The 18,696-nt window shown below is 40.1% G+C and overlaps 1 protein-coding gene across 1 annotated transcript in view; it reads right to left on the reverse strand.

Moving 5' to 3' along the window:
• The window catches only part of SUCLG2 (succinate-CoA ligase GDP-forming subunit beta), a 106,075-nt gene extending 98,974 nt beyond the window's left edge, over positions 1 to 7,101 (reverse strand). The window contains exon 1 of the mRNA XM_079316882.1: positions 6,950 to 7,101. Within this exon, the coding sequence (XP_079173008.1) occupies positions 6,950 to 7,033 (84 nt within the window). The 5' untranslated portion in view covers positions 7,034 to 7,101. The remainder of the gene's footprint in view (positions 1 to 6,949) is intronic.
• Between the last annotated feature and the right edge of the window lie 11,595 nt (positions 7,102 to 18,696).

Raw genomic sequence — 18,696 nt, forward strand, 5'->3', positions numbered from 1 at the left:
GATTGTCTTTCCTTCCTTTGCAGGTAATTTCTTTAATAATATTTCTCCACTCTTTATACCTAATTATAAAATACACTCTGCTGCCATTCTCAAATCTCAAAGCAAGCTACAAGAAGCATCATCTCATCATCCACAAAGACTTTGACCTTAAAGCAGATTTCTGCATTTCTTACTGTATGAAGGGACAGTAAGGTAAACTTTAATCCAGTGGAAGAGCATTTCCAAGCCCAAAGGATGATGGCATTACTGCACTGGTTAAGGAAATGGGGACTATGCCCAGCCTCGTTTCTTGTCTTACTGCAGCCCATGAAATAAACAACATTAGAAATAAACAACATCTTGTCATGTCAGGTTCAGTAGTGTCCCCTGTTGGCAGCTCCTGAGACATCAGCATGTGGAAGGTGTTATCAGAGCTCTCCAGAAACCTCCAGGAACTCTTGCTGATGTGTTCCCTGCTGTGCTGTCCCTCCAGCAGAACCTGGAGGGAGTGAAATCCTCCCTGAGGACCAGGGTTTGCTGACTGAGGCTCCCCCAGCTGTCTGCAGCTTCTTCTGGTGTTTGCTGATCGAGGTGCCTGCAGCAGAAATGCACAATAACCCTGTCAGGGATGCTGCTGTGTCCAAAAATCCTCACCCCTGGGCTCTCAGCTGGGTCATCAACCCTCCCTAGGTGGAGCTCCAGCATTCCAGCTGCTCTGGACTCATGTTTAATCATCTCACATCATGTTTAAAGCAAGCTCTAAATATCTGTTCCTCCACTTCCAAAATTTATGGTGTTACTTTAGACTATTTTCATCTGAGCCATTTAACTGAAAAACAAATCTAGACTGAAACTCTGCATGAAAGAATTCAATTAAATAGATTCACTGTTTCCAATGTGTTTGGAGTGACAGAATTGAAGACGAAAGAAAATTTAAGGAAAAATACATTTTTATGCCATCTTCAGACCTTAGCAAATATTATCTTGACAATAAAAAGGACATGGTTCCTTTTAATAGGTCTTTCATCTTTAATTATCATGAATAGCTCTATGTTTTATCTATACTCATCAGTGTTATGTACATTGGCACATAGAACACCTCCAGTAATTGGAATTTCCCTGATATTTTTTATACCAATACTCTGTATGAACAACTCTTCAGTAACTGCTTTCTTGGCTGCCATGAAATTAGCAAATGCCAAATTAAACTGTCCTTTTGTCCACAGATGCTTCAGAGGTAGGTATCAAAAGATGGTGAAGTGTTCCATTAGTAATTTGTGTCTGGTTTTTAATTTGCAGATTCATATTTTGCAGTCAAAAGTCTTGGATAAGCAGGCAAACCTACCAAACATGACCAAAAATCTTGCTTAATTTTTCATTTCTCCTGACAATTCGTACAAAACTTTTGCATCTCATGAAGAATTTAGGTGGACAAGAGTTAAGACATCAAAGGTAAACTAAAATATGAGTGATTCTGTCTCCTCCTGGCACAAACTGAGGCTCACAGCTCACGTTGCTCATACTCCAACCCAACCCAGACTGTGAATCTACAATGCACAAATTAAAGACAAACAGGGTAGGCAGAAATTGATCTGTCACCAAGTACTACCCATGTGCAAGGTAAGTAAACACAAATGAATAATAATGTATCACAAAATATGTTAAAAAGTCTTCTCTTAAATGAAACAGTCTTTGAGTTAAATATCTCAAGCCACATTCAAGCCCAATAGGGTTGTGAGTGCCTAGAGCTTTATGATATAAACTCTCAGATCATGACAGAAATAAAATTTAATTCAATTTTGGGATACAGACTCATCTTCTTCATAAGCAATGAGAAAGAGACAAGAGAGAAAACAGGAAGAAAAAAACCCATGTGCAAATCTGCTCAAAGCAGCAAATTTTAAACAAAAGAAACCTTGCATTTATTGAATATATTTTGTGCTAATAGTATAAACTGTTGTCTGAAGATTTAAAAAAGATGTTCCAACAAGTAAGTGGAAAAATAGCAAGTCTTTAAATTCCTTCACAGTTAACATTTAGCCACTAATTATACAGAAACATCACCATCAGCATAATGTCACAAACAAACTAAAACACCAATCTAGTGCTTTCATTCTCCTTACCACATTAAAGGTTGGCATCAGCTTGCAGTTCACAATCTGGTTTAAGTCTCACTCATGCAACAAAGAATTCAGCAGCACAGCAAAACTCCACTAATAAGGGGATTTTTACAATAGTCAATCTTAAATCCTATTTGTTTCATACCCACTCCTGCTATCTAGATCAAATATAATCAATAGCTAATCATGGATCAATGTTTAATTACCAGTTCCAAAGTTACTGTCATATGCACTTGGACAAGTAATATGATGTCCCTGTCCTGTTATTAAAGTGCTATGGAAGAAATAAGCTGAGTCACAGATGCTTAGAAAGTGCTTTTAGAGTATTAGAGGAAGAGATTTTCTAGAGAAAATCCTCAGAGCATATGCTCAAAGCTGTAGATAATACTCACAATCACAAATATGCACAGAAAAATTGGACTGGCCAAGGCAACAATGAGCTGAGCTACTCACTAAGGTGTGACCAACAATAAAAATTACCAGTTGAAGTTAAATCACCTTGGAATGAGTGATTCCCAAAACTGAGAGGGAGACAATCTCATCTTGATGCACTAAATGAGGACACTGCCATTCTTGTGAAAATGGACCTTCCAAACAAGAAAAAGGATAAAATAGCAGAGAAATGAATCATTTCTAAGAAATAACTATACCCCAACTGTGTCTAAATCTTCATCTCACTTCTCTGTATTCCCAAAAGAATCTCAGTAGCTTCACACATTTCAGATAAAATCCCTGCTGGCAGTCATCAGCCAGATATACCAAATGAAAGGTGACTGAAGAAAAAAAGAAAAAAAAAAAAAGGAAAATTACCACACACTGACATTTCGAGAGAAAAACAGGAGGAAACAATCATTTAAGATAACTGTAAAGAACATGCAGTTTGTCTATTGACACTTCATCCAGTGCCTCAGGAGGCAGATCAATGGAAAAAAAAACCCACTTGCTTTTATATAAAAAAAGTTTGACCAATCCCAAACATACCCAAGGAATGTGAGGAGTCTCTGGGTAAACTGGTCGGGAGTTCAGATGGAGGGTCAAGAAGGATTTATTCATTCAAAGCCAGGGTTAAGACCACAAATGTGGCTACTTCTCCACCTAATGTCATATTCATGAAGGCTATTTCTTCTTACTTGATTAGCCCTATCCCTTGATTATCCCACCATGAGGTACAAAGGAAGGGAAATCAATGCAGCAAATTGCAGCTCTTCTACTTCAAGGCAGAGCTGTGAGTATCTGTGTCACAGCCAGATTGCTCCCAGGGTAGAAGTTCCACTAGTATAAAACTAACTGGGGGGGAAAAAAAAAAAAATCACAGTCTGAGGTTATATTTATGTTTTCATTTCCTTCTTTCATCCCAAAATAGTATTCAATAACCATGTGTTTAATGGAACTGCCGGGGAGGAGTGGGCCAAACATCTGCTCCACTTTGGCATTTCAGTTTTGTCTAGAGTTTGAAGAGGGCTTTCCTGTCATTTGGATGAGGTGCCTGGAGAAAAAGCTGTTGGTGGAAGTCTGTAGGCTCATGTATTTCCTGCCTCTAAATGTAAAACCTTGAAAATATAGCAAAACTGACAACCAGGAAAAGCCAAATAGGGAAGCAGTCCAAAGAAATTTTCAAGAACACCAAAGAAAACTAAGAAAAAAAGAAGAATTCAACATTGAAGTAGCTTCTGAAGCCATGAATTGAAAAGTTTTTTTTTTTCAGTAACATTTTGTGCTGCATGGAACATCATATTTCTTAGAAAAGGCAGAACTTTCTCTGTTCAACATTAATGAGGCTTTATAGATTTACAAGTCCAGGAACTGAAGGCATCTGCAGTGAGCAACCTTGCAGCTCCCTATTTGCAACATCTACAGATTCCAACAGATTTTGTAACACAAATATTGTTCAATTTCATCTTCCACTCCTTCTTTTTTTTTTAGTATTTTCAATGCATGTGGATGTGTTCTCCAGGACTGAGGCCCATTTTGAAGGCAGGGATAGGGCTCATAATTCACTAAGCAACCTGCTCACTCCATTAAAATAGCAGAGTTACCTTAAGCTTTTTTTTTTTTTTTTTCTTGTTATGATTCTGATTTAATTGTTCCTCATTTATATTCATCGCTGAATTTCACTGCATCTGAAGCTATTTTGAAAACACAGCATTCTCCCAAAGGGCCCAATCCAACTCCCATTCAAATAAACAGCCTTCAATGGAGCCTATTTGTTGCCAACCAACAAGATTGAATTCTGCTGCCGAGTGCTCCCAGGGGCGTTTGTCACAGTTTTTTACAAATATTGCTCCAGCAAGAGCAGCCCTGAATGCTCCTGTCCACATGCACTGCAGACAACTCAAATCTGTCTTTTTATCTTCTTGAAAAACTTGGTCAGATTTGAAACTCTGGCAGCACAAAGAATTGAACTTACCAAGGATATGAACAGCGAAATGAGTAAAAAAAAATGTTTAACGGTTATAAAAAAAGTAAAGGGTAAGGAAAAGGATGATAAAATAATTTCATGTGATAGGATCAACTACTGTTTACTCCACCCCTAAAATGCACAGGAAAATGTGCAATTACAATGACAGCATACAACCAAATTTCACAGCTACAGTTCTGAAATAAGGAATTTTGAAACAAAGTGTAGAAACACCACTTCAACAGTAAGTCATAAGGGTTATAAGGAAAGATTCTAAATTTCACACAGGGTTACCAAAAAACCAAGGTTTAAGACTGGTATTTCTTGATCACATTCACACCATATGGAAGACCCTCATCTGTGAAAGAAACACTGTGATGGGCTTTGAGGACAGTTTTTGGTGCTTTATGCTAAATAAAGTAACAGTGTAACTTCTCATCTGAGCAACAGAATGAATGATATAAATGAGAAAAAACTTCAATGGAAGGGCTCTTACTCTCAGATCCTAAATCCTATTTTGTAGTACAGAAATTCAGACTCTGGCTGATCAACTTATTTGTAGCTTAAATTCTGACACAGTGGAAGATTAGGAGACTTTTTAGATGTGAATTCTATTAGGCAACACTGCAAAATTGAAGACCTTTATAAAGGAAAGTGGTTTGCTTTGAAATTAAGAACTTGATTTGTTGTTATACAGTATTGACGTGGTTGTTGAAAATAGCCTACTTGGAAAGCACAGATCTTGGGAGATGCTCTCAGTATCTGGAAGAGTTCACAAAAAGAATAACAAAATGTGATTTATAATACAAGTTCAACATCTCTAGTTCAAAAATAATGCACAAAAAAGAGTTGTTTTTTTTAAAGATGGCTACCTTGATATCCTAAGAATACTCTTGAGAATCTGAGCTGATACCCAGTTATTTTATGGGGTAATTTACAGAGTGCCTCCTTGCTTTGAGAGATGACAGAATACAGCATGAGCTCCTAATTTCTACATCTATCTCAAATACCCACTGCAGCACCAGATAAAGAGAGGGTTTGAAACCAACCAAAGCAGCTCAACCAGGACCTTTCAAGTTCCAGGATGACTCTTTTCAGACAATGCTCCATTGCCATTCCTCCAGCCTTTCCAAACCCTCCATATCACAGCCCTACAAGAACAGAGATGTTACCTTTGAATTCCTTATTGTAGTATCAGACACCTAAGCCTTGATGGCAGGAACACATCTTCAACCATACAATGCAATTCCCCATTGCAGTGACTGACAGCACTGCCCATCCACACTAATGAAATTAAACCTGTATATACACAGATAAATGTATATATATATGGAGAGAGAGAGAGAGAGATATCATCGTGTGTTTACACCCACATATAAGCAGTCTGATGCATGTTGATGGGTGTATACATGAAATGGACGAATACTAAATCAACAAATCAACTGCACTATGTTGCAATTACTGTATACCCAACATTCAGATAAGCAAGTTGGCACAAAAAATTTCAGATTTACAACCGAGGTGGGAAACTTCCTTCAGGTTAAAAGACAAACCCGACAGCAGCAGTTGTGCAACAGAGGTTAAGCTCACACCTCCAGCACCTTCAGGCACAGCCCAGCCTGCAGCCAGGAGCGTTCCAGCAGCGGCACCTGCGGAGAGAACTGGACTTTGCTCCAGGGGCTGCTGCGTGGGGAAAACACTTGTGCTCACAAGTGTGAACCAAAGTAAGATTCTCGTGCAGCTGCTTATGATGAAAAGGTGAAATTACAGAGCTGTTGCCAAAGGCATGAGGGCTGTCTAAAATGTGTATATTTCCTTTTACCTCCGCGTGGCTGCTTGTCGAGGTGAATAATGAACTCCTGTTACACCTCAAGAGAGGCCCTGAGGCCCTCCGGGAGGTTCATCTCTTTCCCGTGGCTCTGGGGAGGTTCAGGACCACCGGGAAGCCTGAGCTAGCATCGATTTCCCCAGCAGAGCACAACCAGGGATCTGCACCCGGCCGCACCGAGCCGAACCAACGCGGCGCTGCCACCCAAACGTGTTCAGACAAGCGATATCCCCTCGTGTCACCCAGGCAAACCATGTCACTTCATGCACAGCGTCACCCAGACAAACCATGTCACTTCATGCACAGCGTCACCCAGAGCTCTGCTAGTGAAATAATTCAGAGTTCTGGTCTGAGGGGAGCGAGGCGCTCGGAGCGGGCTCTCCGGTCAGCCTCGGTCTGACCGCCGGCAGAGCTTCGCCCCGACCCCGCAAGCGCCGGGGCTGCTCGGACCATCCTCGGCCCGAGCATCCGCAGCCGGCGGGAGGAGAACGGTCCCTCCCGCCGCCACCCACGGGCGCGGGCGGGCTGCGAGCGGAGCCGCGGGGCTCAGGCGGGCACAGCGAGCGGGGCGCGGGCTGCCGGCGGCGGGGCCGGCGGGGCGCGGGGCCGGGCTCGCTCACTCACCGGGAATTCGCCGCGCAGGCGGGCGGATCGCAGCGCCAGGTCCCGCAGCACGGCCCCCGCCTGCCCGGCCAAGGGCGCCGCCATCTTAGCCGCTGTCCCCGCCCTGTCCCGCGGCCCGGGCGGAAGCCCCGGCGGGGGCGGAGAGCGGCTGGGCCCGCGCCCCGAGGGGCTGCGAGGGGCGGGAGCCTGGAGCGGCACCTTGGGCAAGGGTGCCGGCCCGTGGGGAGGAAAGGCCCGGGGAGTTGTGCCCGTTCCGCCTCGAGACGGCTGAGAGGAGACTTCGTTAATGTGTATTAACTGTTTAAAGGATGAGACACCGGGCTCTGCTCGGTGCTGTGCAGCGATGGGACAAAGAGGCAATGAGCAGAAACTGATGCCCAGCAAGTTCTGTCTGAACATGAAGAACTTCCTCGCTGTGCCCCGACCGGCCACGGGAACGGGTTGCCCAGAGCGGGTGCGGAGTGTCCCTGGCTGGAGGTGCTCTGGGCACGATCCTGTGCGCTGGGATGACTCGGCTTGAGCAGGGAGGTTGGATCAGGAGCCACCGTGGTCCCTTCCAGCCCGACCCTTTCGTGATCCCATAAAAGTTTGGGATGACACAGCCGGGACTGGGGCGGTGACCAGCGCAGGGAAGCTCCGGAGAAGGGAACACACGGGCAGAATGATGGAGGGGCTGGGAAGCGTGAGATGCCGGCCTCGAACTGCTGCAGGCTGTTCTGACTTCTTCTTTCATGACTAAAAGGTCTTTTAGTTTTTATTAGGAAATACCAACCCAAGGTCATAAACCCTAATGAGGCCTGCTGGAATCCATCTTCATAGGCGCTTTAATCTGAACTCCACACCTCTGTTCTTCATCCACAGGTTGAACATCAGGAGGAACTTTTTCACGGAAGGGGCATTAGAATGAGCTGCCCTGGGTAGTGGTGGAGTCACCATCCCTGGGGGTTTTTAAAGGACTGGATGTGGCACCTGGTGCTGTGAGCTATTTAACAACGTGGTGACTGGTCACAGGTTGGACCTGAATCTCTCAGTGATCTGTTCCAACCTAAATGATGCTGTGGAACCTGTGAGTTAATGCCAGACCTGAGACACCAAACTCCAGCCCGGCTGGGGGATGGAGCAGAAGAGCAGAGCCCCAATAGCTTTATGTCCATCACATCGCTTAAAATCTAACATGAATTTGCAGTCTGAGCAGAGGTTTCATGCAAGCGAGTCCCAGAAGCCAGGTTTGTGAAAATCATTCCATCCATCAGGGATGACTTAGGGCTGATGTGGATACAGGTGTGTCATGTCTGCAGTGTGAACCAAACTCAACAGTCAGATGGTCTGATCTTTACAGAAATAGTCACTATGTGCACCAGTTGAGCATTTCCTTATCTGTTTCTGTTTAGTGCACACTTTGGATACCCACCTATGGAGTAGTAAAGAGTTAACCAAATAGCTCACACAAATTGTCCATTTACAATCATGGTTTGGAAAAAAAAAAAAAGTTAAAATTAAACAGTGGCTGAGATATCCTTGAAATTTTACAACAGTTCATATTAAGTTCACCTATATTGAAGCATGCAGAGTTAGCATTATATGGAGGCATTATTTATGCTGAACATTATTTATTCAGTGGTTTATGATGAAATAGTTGGATAAACACTTAAATCCTCATCTTCCAGTCCAGGATGTGAGTGGGAACAAAGGAAAATGCTCCTGTCAGGGCTTAGAACTTACACTCCCAAATGTGTTTTTTAAAAAATCAGGACTGAGCAACTCCTCTATTGGAATTTAATCAGCAAATAAATTATATGTCTAATAGAGAAAAAATCTGCAATTTCATAAAAACTGAGATCCTAGAAAAGTCTGAAATTGAACACTTTTGTCTTTGTCATGACAATTTAAGTAATGTAATATGTTTCAATAAAGAATCTGGAGATGCTATTTTTGATAGCATTGAGCAATAATGTATGGTACCAGTATTAACCCAGGTATTGCTGTGTGCTTGTTCTTTCAGAATATTATATACTGACTTAGGTATTATGATGGAGGGACTATAATTTCATTTTTAGTTTCATGACTGTGGTTCAGTAAGCACAGAGTTCCCTATTCATACAGACTATTATGGCTGTCTGCATTAGGTTTATATATATAGCAGGTATATAAGCTTTCAGATAATGTCTGTGAATTGCATGCAAGGCTATCATTTAATGTTATGAGGAGCATTTTCACTGCTTAATATAAATAATGCAGAACCTGCTTTACTATATTTTTATTGTTTAGATTTAGTGAAAAACAACTGTGCAATTGCACAGTGTGGAGTATTCACCAAGACATGATTTTTTTTTTTTTTTGTATCTCTGTTGCAGAACATACCTGACCTTTAAAGTACGAGGAGAAAAGATGAAGAGATTCATTGTCTTCATATCCAGTTTCCTTCTATATGTGTGTGAACTAAAGAAAATTTAGATGAAACAGGTCTCTGAAGCAATTAGAGTGAGCAAGAGGGAGAATTTTTGGATCTTGGAGTACAAGGTGTGTTGGTGTGTGAGAGGAGGGAAAAATTATGAATAATTGTTGGGGAACACACTTGAAATGCAGGAATTTGGGAGCAGCTTAGGAGTATTCTCAACACACCATCCTCACAAATAAGTGCAAAATAAAAAAGGATAGAGGGAGAGGCTGGTTTCAAAGCTCATTCCTTCTAGACTTCCAGACACTCCTTCCATATCTCTCATGGATATGCAGTGTTTGAGTGTGCTTCTGTTCTATCTTCTCCAAGACGCACAAAAGGCTAGATTGTAGCTAAGTTTTTAGCAGTGGTCTATTTAATGCAAAACAACCAGTAATGGTTTTGCAATTAAGTTTACAAAAGAACATTGTGTAAGGCTTATACCTCTTTAGAAGTTATCCTTAAGGCTAAATGGTTGATAATGTTCAAGTGAAAACATTTAAAGACAAAAAAAAAAATCACCTTATCACAGGTAAAGCACAATTTTAAGTGTTTTTGCAATGACATTGCATATTCATTTTCTTATCTGTGCAGATTACCTTCCAGACCATTGTGGGGTTTTTTTTATTTATTTTATAATGTGTAGCTCTAGCTGGGTTTTGATGGGTTGTAGTTTCATTTCAGAGTACTGGAACCAGTGGGCTGAAAGGCATTTTCTCATCTCTGCACATTGCCTTGTAATTGTTCTTATGTTAACTACAGAACTTGAGCTTCATATTCACATGAATTTCAAAGGGAATAAGTTTATAATAAATAAGTCTATTTGAAATATACCCCACACACAGCATTCCCAAGAATAACAAGTGGGGGTAATAAAAGTGAAGCAAACTCTTTAAAATAGTCCCACTGTAGGTGGCTGAAGAACAGGAAACAAAATCATAGGGGGAGTGTGACAGTGCCCCTGCAGAGCATGGGTCCTGATGCTCAAGCACCTCTCAGTTTATTCTCACTCCCTTTCTCTGTTCTGATGTTAAATCAAAAAGAAAAATGTATGGGAAGTGGTAAAGACACCAGCTGGTGGAGGAAGGCTAACAAAGGATTAAAATGACAATGTTTGGGTCTAGAATAGGATGAAAATAAGGAATTAAAAATAGTGCATTACAATTGTAAATTGCATCCTAGGTCACTGAGTTCTGTCATTGCACACAGCCAAAAAATTTCCATTCGTTAGGACGTTACTGAAATATACTGGAAAGTGTCCTGGAAGGAACAGCATGGGGTGGTTTTGGCCAGGCAGGATCAAACATCCTGATTTCTGTCTGCAGTAACATAGGAGCTCTGTGTGCTGCTGCACCACCAGGCTGTGTACATAAATATCAGTTTGCCCTTTTCATTTTCAGATTGTCTACACCTCTGCTGTACATAGTGGGACTTGTGGCTCAGAATGAAGGAATCAAGTGAATCTTTAAAGTAGTTTTTGCATCTTCTGCTCAATGCTGTGGGAAGCCAGGGTGCTGCATTTTGACACTGAGTGATAACTGTGACTTGAAAAGTGAAAAGAAGTGTGTAAAACAGGGAACACTTTAAATAATAACAGGGAATAAAGAGAAAAGTAATGGAATAACCAACTTTAAAAAGATTTATAACAAGAAAGGCAAGACCAGGTGTAGCAATAGTAACAATAATGTTCCACCTTCTTTCATATCTAACCACCTGACTGTAAAACCAAAACTTTCAGGAATTGTGACATAAATTAATAGACTGAAAGCAAGAGAAGTGATGCATCAGTTTACAGGAGAGCTACTGCTACCTCTTGCCAGTGGCCTGCTGTATAATGAGGCAGACAGAAGTTCAGGTTTCTCAGCAGAGATAGACTGGAGGTCTATAACACTCAGTTCCAACAACACTGAGAACCCTGATACTGAGGGTAGAAAGACGATTTTATTGAACTTCTGTCAGAAGACGATACAGGAGTGTGAACACAAAAAGTGTAAAGATCTGAGCTGTGGGAAACAGTGGAAGAAAACAACCTCTCAGAGTCTGGACCTCTTTGATAAGATGTCACTATATCCTTACAAAGACTTTGAATTCTCTAAAAAGTACAGTGAATCTAAATTCAGGAAAGAAATGTCTAACAGTCTTAAAAAAAAAAGAAAGGTAAATACTTGGGGGAAGGAGTAGAGGTTAGAGTAGCAGTAAAACAGTGATGTAATGTTGTGTCTGCTGAGCAACTTAGTTTATGTAGAAAAACATTCTAAAAAGAAATTAAATCTATTAAATATGAAACAAAATCTTGACTAGATCAATAATCTTCTGTACATTGTATTTAAAAACATACTTAGCAGCAAGCCATTATATTTAGAAACATTCCTGTCAGCAAGCTCTGTAGAGTGTACAGGAAAGTTCCCAGACTAAGAGTTTGCTGAGGCACTGAGGTGTGGAACCTCCACATCCACCAAGCTGACTGAGAGGAACCTGTGAATTCCATGTGAGCCTTGCAGTAAAGCTCTTTAAGTCTTTCCCAGAAGGCCTGCAATTCCCATAAGGAAGAATAAAGGCAAGATATCACTGCCATAAAAAAACATAACTTGAAAGCTGATGGAAAAAGCTTTGTTTTATGGTGTTCTGTGTGTCCTGCACAACTATCTGCAAACATTTTCCAGGAATTTTCCAGGTGAGCATTTCCAGGAATGAAACCTGGTTACTGCTTGAGGCTGTTGGAGGCTGTAGTTAAAAAAAAGCAATGTTTGCCCCTGCCAAAGGGAGGCTGGGCAAATCAGGAAAGCTATAGGTGTTCCCATCACAGCTCACCCATGTTTTAATTCACAGGTTGCAAAATGCCTTGTTGCCTCAACCTGTTACAGGGTTTGAAATTGTCTATTGTAATTAATTTCCAAACCAGTAAGGTGAAAGGGCTGCTAATATGTGAGGGGTAATTTTTTCCTGATGAATTTTATGGATTGCAGAGGCAGGGAAATTGATTTTTCTGCCAAATGAAGTATTGATCTAAAAGAAGCTTACTATGCTACCTAGTTTGGGGTCATTTCTGTGGGTTTCATAGATTGCTTGCTGTGTTTTCCTATTTCAATAAAATCTTTTGTCATAGAGGCAGATTTCACTTTCATTACAATTGGTTGGACACCAGCAAGTGGTTCAGTGATCATGGAAGTTTATAAAAACCATAACCTTTCTGAGGAGCCTGACAAAGAAGTGCAGCACTGTGTGAAAAAGCTTGTAACAAAACCTGAATGCACCACCAGAGGAAACTGAACTGCCTAAACATAAAGCAGGATGACAACAGTTACTATGGCATTTGGTGCATATGCTCACTGCTTTGTTGTCTAGACAGCATATTTGGACATTTACAAGTGTGTAAAATAAAGGATTTTTTACCTTAGCTGGTGGCAAGAGCAGTTACAGCTGATAGAGCTGGGCTGTCCCCAGTCACAAATGCAGGCAGACTTCACCACTGCTTTGAAAAGATCTCAGAGCCTCTATATAAAAGGGCTAAAGTTTGTAATTTTGTTTTTGTTTTCTTATGTTTTATGCTGTCATCTCTCAGACCAGCTGTGAGGAGAAGAGCACCTACAAATGCAGTCACACAGATGAGACTGTGCTGATTTGTTTTGTAATCTGTTCCCTTTAGAATAAAACTGCCAGCAAATAGCAATCTTCTGCACATGGGACTGGCAAGGGCTGCTTCCAGGCATCTCTTTTGTTAGTTCATGTGTCAATTGCCAGCTAATGTATCACTTCCTCAAAAAATGGAAGTGTAGTCAAAATGTAAGTTCCTGGAGTAGAAAAAATAGACAATGATTCTTTGTGAAATCCCTTCAATTTACATGCAGGGAGCCTTTAGGAGCCTGGTGAAAACATTAAATATAATTCACTAAGAACCAATCATACTCATGGTGGACTGTAAATAGTTTCCTGACCATATAGCCTAAATACTTTAACAGAATTTCAACTACATTTGCAAGCATTTCCTCCCCTACATTGAGTTTTATAAATCAGCTACATTAGTATTTGCTCTTTGAATGGTGTTTGCAAATTTTATGGAAATTCAAAGAGAAAATGGGCAAAAAGCAAAGTCTGTATCCTTAGGGGACAGTATCTATATGAACAGATGAGTGGGGAGGGTAAAGCCTCATGCTTGCCTTCTATATAGATGCATTTTTTTCAGTAAAAGAAGCCATATCATTTATTGACTTCATTTCTGTAAAACTTTCTTAGCCTGTAAGCAAAATAATTCCAAAATGTTTTGCTTATGAAGATTGTTGCAACATACAGCTAACTATCTTCATAAACTCTTGGAAATGGACATAGATTATCTCACCTTCAACTCATAGGTGTGTACACATATACACTACATTTTTCATGCTTTGAGAAATCATAATATAAAGCTTTTTTTCTGTTAGTTGAGCTAAGAGGAATCAAAAAGAACTTCCCCATTGCCTACTCCTTTAATAGCTTCTACCAAAGTACATAGGAATTACCATATTTTTAATTAATAGGAATTTGTTATAATGATCAAAATGGGAATGCTTTAGCCATCAGTTTGGCTGTAGCAGAGCCTAAAACATTTCTTCTGTATTCTGCCTCACAAAAGAAATTGGAATAAAATTTCTCCAAGCAACAAGTTCTAGCATCCATCTGATTTAGTGAAGTAGCATTTGCAAGTTTAGCTATTAAATACTGCACTGTCAGGTAAAGCTTCTGCTATGTATACTGTTTGTCCTTAATCAATGTGTTTTGATGATTTGGCTTCTCTAGGAACACTGGGAATGTTTTGGTGCATACTGGCAAGTCTACAATCAAAATTCTACCCCAAGAGGTGTTTTTATGCTACCAATCTGTGCTTCAGAAAAAGCTGAATTTTTTCCTAGAAAACCAGTGAAGACCAGTTCATTAACAAGTGCCATAGAAGGTATGTGATTTGTTTTGAGAACCATTTAAGATGAAAATCCTAAAAATTCAGGAAATCTACAGAAAATCTACATGGACAGCTCATTAAATGGCTGTGATGATTTTATGTTTGAGGAAAGATGCATCTTAAGTGAAGTATCCTGAGCAAATCAGTATTTATTCACTTTGGATTTAGCTTCCTTAGACTTTTAACATATATAATGAGTGTTGAGTTACATACTGGAATTAATCCCTTTGTTACTCTGTTACATGTGGCTTACCTGATGGAATTCAGAACAGGATTCAAAACAAGTGACAGAGTTTGAAGGGATGAATGCTGAGAGTGAGCTTCCTTATCTCTGCTGGTTTCTGGGAACACAATTATCACAGAGTCTATGGCCCATGGTTCAGTTCTCTACAAAGGAGAGAACTTCACTGCTAATCATCCTGCAGACATTAATGGGAGTGCATAATGTAGGAATGCTCAAGTCATGGTCTTATTTATAACTTAAAGAATTTTAATATTGTCAATGAATACTCCCCCATATTCCAATGAAATGTATATCTATGTAAGAATCTGTGAGTATTTCATTCAATAATTGCATCTGATATTGCCAGCAAGGAAAGAGAAACAATAATGAATTCCTGGTATGACACATGCCATGTTTCAACTGAGAGCATGACTACTGCCACCCTATAAAACAGAAAATTATTGTAATTAATTCATTACTTTAGAACAACAAATAACTGAGGAATTTGCAAAATACATCAGTCTTCTGAGAAGAAGAGAAGACTTTATTAGGCAGTAATTGTTATGAATTAATCACTTAGCTTTAATGCTAAGTATGATCTTGTGATACAGCATAAAAATATGACTGCCAGTTAATAAGCAGACAATTAATAGTCTTGGGAAGGGATTCATCTCTTGTCCAGAGTTCCTGGAGAATAGCAATGACTTTTTATTTTAACCTCTCATTGGAAGCAGCAGTTCAGTTCATGCTGTCTGACATCAGAAGCACAGGCTTCAGCAGTGGCTTTGTGCCTAATGCAAACTTGACACCACTATATCCTGCAGAAGTGTCTCATTCTTTCAAGGCCAGTGGAAGTGATAAGCCAAATATTTCTTGCACCATTTAAAGCACAGAAGATGCATGTACATATTGTGTGTGTCAGTACCTGAACACATATATGTGTGTATGTGTGTGTGCATATATAATTTAGTGGAGACCTTTACTGACAGAAGATTTATATTAAAATATATGCTAAATATTATTTAAGATCTTTCTTCTGCTGGTTTCTGTGACATTAGGAATTTTGCAACACTTTCCTTCCTAATTCCTCAGGTTTCCTCCAGTTTATTCAAAATGGTGAGGAAGTTTCAGTATACCTAGTATTCCAGGGATTTCTAACCAGCATGAACAGATTAATTGCATATAGCACAGATCAAATTGCATAGAATTGTTAATGTAGCCCAGTCATGTCCTGTTGCATCTGTGCTGTCAGTCTGAACAGGTCTGTCTTAATAACCTGAGAAAGGTTGAGAGAGTGAAAATCAGCTCCATAAAATTCCACCCAAATGAGAAAATCAGTCCTGAATGAATGGTGAGTACAGACCATCAGAAATCATTTTTCTTGATGAGCAGATGGAGAAATGTGTTTTTGAAGGTTGGTTGTTAAGTGTTTGAAAGGTAACTATCAGAGGTCATTTCAGCTTCAGCTGATTATCTCTTAGGCTTTAGCTAATACTAAGTGGCAAGTTCACAAGTCTTATATGTACAGCTGTGGTTTGCAGAGTGAGAGGTGTTTACTGAAAGTTGAAGAAAAGAGACAAAATCAAAAACCACAAAAAGGGCCTTTTAGGACTTCATGATTATCTGGGAACTGAAAGCCAGGGGTTGGTTCATGTGTGGCATTTTTCTCCCTTGTCTGTGTGGAAACAAACCAGAGGTCCTGTTTGTCATATAATTTCTGCTTCTTTTGTGAAGAATTCTGGGGTTTGTATATCTAAAAAACTCCATCATTCTCCATGAAGATAAGGTGGTTTGCTACTTAAGGAAAAAAAAACACAAAGGAGGCAGCAGGAGCATACATGCCTCCTAGTCAAAAGGCATCAGCAGCATGTCCTTATCTTCATGATATACTTCATAGCCATGGAACAAATATGAAACAAAAACTCACAGGGAGATTTGATATTCAATTATTTTGTCTCATTTCTTTCCTTATCTGCCAAAGTGTACAGTAGTCACATATGACAACTGTCCTTTACAGACAAGGTTGCCATCCTGACTTCATCCAGCTCATCCATCATTTCACTGTCACAGTGTTTCAGAGCACTGTGGCTGCAGTGTTGCTGAGACTTCTGCTACTGCAATGACACCTGAACAACCATGCAGTCTGAAGGCACTTCCTGTCATTTGTTGAAGTAAGCTGAAATTTTCATCAGGGAGCTATTGCTTCTCATTTATAAAGGAAAACATCAGCTATTATGGTAATAATACAGAAAGCCTCATTAATTACAGCACACAATAAAGAATAAAGCAAGTGTAAAGAAGCCAAGCAGATGGTGCATTATAATCAGACTTTTTAAACAATAACCTTCACAGTAGGGAATGCTGTAGGTAAGAGTACAGCTTAACTTTCATTAGAACATTTTTATTTCTATGTTTAGGACATAAGTGTATTTCCAGATATGGTTTTTGCTGAAAGTTGATTTATTCTGGAAAGCCTGAGAAAAACAAAAAGCAATACAAATTTTTTCTAATTGCAGAGATTATAGAGTGTGAAGTGGGGGAGATAGGGACATGCTGTAAAGTTTTTACTGGTTTCTGTCATTCCTTCTGCAGTTTTGAAACATACTGTAAAGAAAAAAATTTTAAAAAACTTTTTAGGAAGAGACAAAAATAGGGGCAGCTGTAGCTCTCTATTTTGGGAGTGTGGAGTTGGGGAAGAGGAGGCTTGGAGAGCATTGCATAAAACTAGGAGCCTTTGAGGTACCATTTTGCCCAAAGGGAGGGAAGAGGAGGGTGAGAAAATACTGCTATAGGTTAGTGGCAGTTTTAAGAGTCAAATGCAGCAAAGATTCATCCTCCCATATTCAGCATTCCTGTATGCCCAGGAAATAAAAATGTAACCTGTCAGTTACCCTTGCAAGTATTCAGAAAATAGCTGTAAGAGAGACCTATAAGATATTTGTTAGAGAAATGATACCCAGACAATTGTGCATACCATAAAGCAAGCAAAATAAGACTTCAATTCTCATACAATAATTCATAAGGAGGATTCATTTTAATGAATGAAATGAATGCTTAGAAGCTTCTCTCTGCTTCAGCACAGCAGAACATTGTTCATCTCTGCTGGGTAGGTGAAGTGTCCAGCCCCAGGAACAACAGCTGCTCAGAGCACACCTTGTGTCCACACCTGCAGCCTCTGTGGGCTGTCCAAACTCAGCCTGCATGCAAATCCCATCTGCCTTTGCTGATGCTGCAGGGACCAACATCAAGCCTTTTTTTTTTTTTTTTTTTTTTCCCCAATATCCTTTAACTTCAGCAGGATAACAGAGGATAACAGAAGGAATCTGTGCTGAGAGCTGAGGGGGATCTGTGAGAGATGGAAATCTTGGTTATTGGAATGGTTTGATGAAGCCATGTTGGAGAGCTTTTGCTCTAAGTTTATTGCAAGCATGGGCTTTTTGCTTGGAGACAGTGAGTTTGAAGTAGTTGCTGTTCAATCTCCTAATATTCAACCAACTTTATTAGATTGTTCTTGAAATAATGTGTATAATGTGGAGCTGTTCATATTAAATTATCCATGTTCTTTCAGCTATGAACTTTCCATGGCCTTAGTGGCACACGTTACCCTTTATTGTCAATGAAAATCTAAGATTCATGGCAATATGCTGACATTCCATTACTTTTTTTCCTTCTTGATGTCTTTAGAAATTAAGTCCAGTATATCTTTAATCAGGATGTTGAATGGCAAGAAAGCAACAATCAAATAGTCATAAAGAACATATTAAGAAAATACATGTGTATTCAAAGAACTGTTACTTCAATTCTTAACCGTAAAATCAGGTGAAATTGGAGAAATTACTTCTGTTCAGCTTTCTGGGTTGGCATGTTTTCCAAGTGGGCAGTAGAAGCTTGGATTCCTTATGCTTTCTGCCATTGCAGTTCTCCTGTGTAAATATCAGTGTATGGCAGCATGTACAGAAAACATTCGAGCATTGTTGGGTTCGTGGTGATTCTTCCTAGGTCTGGATTGATTCACTGGCCAACCCATCCATACATTATACCTGGTTCTACAGGTCAGAATATGAAAGGCAGCTCCTGAGATGCTGCACAGTTATCCTTTGGGTTCCTTACCACTGACCTTGGCCTGCCCTCACACCAGTCATGGGCAGCTCATG

Source organism: Erithacus rubecula (genome assembly GCF_903797595.1).
Source record: "Erithacus rubecula genome assembly, chromosome: 13".
In the NCBI taxonomy this organism is placed as follows: domain Eukaryota; kingdom Metazoa; phylum Chordata; class Aves; order Passeriformes; family Muscicapidae; genus Erithacus; species Erithacus rubecula.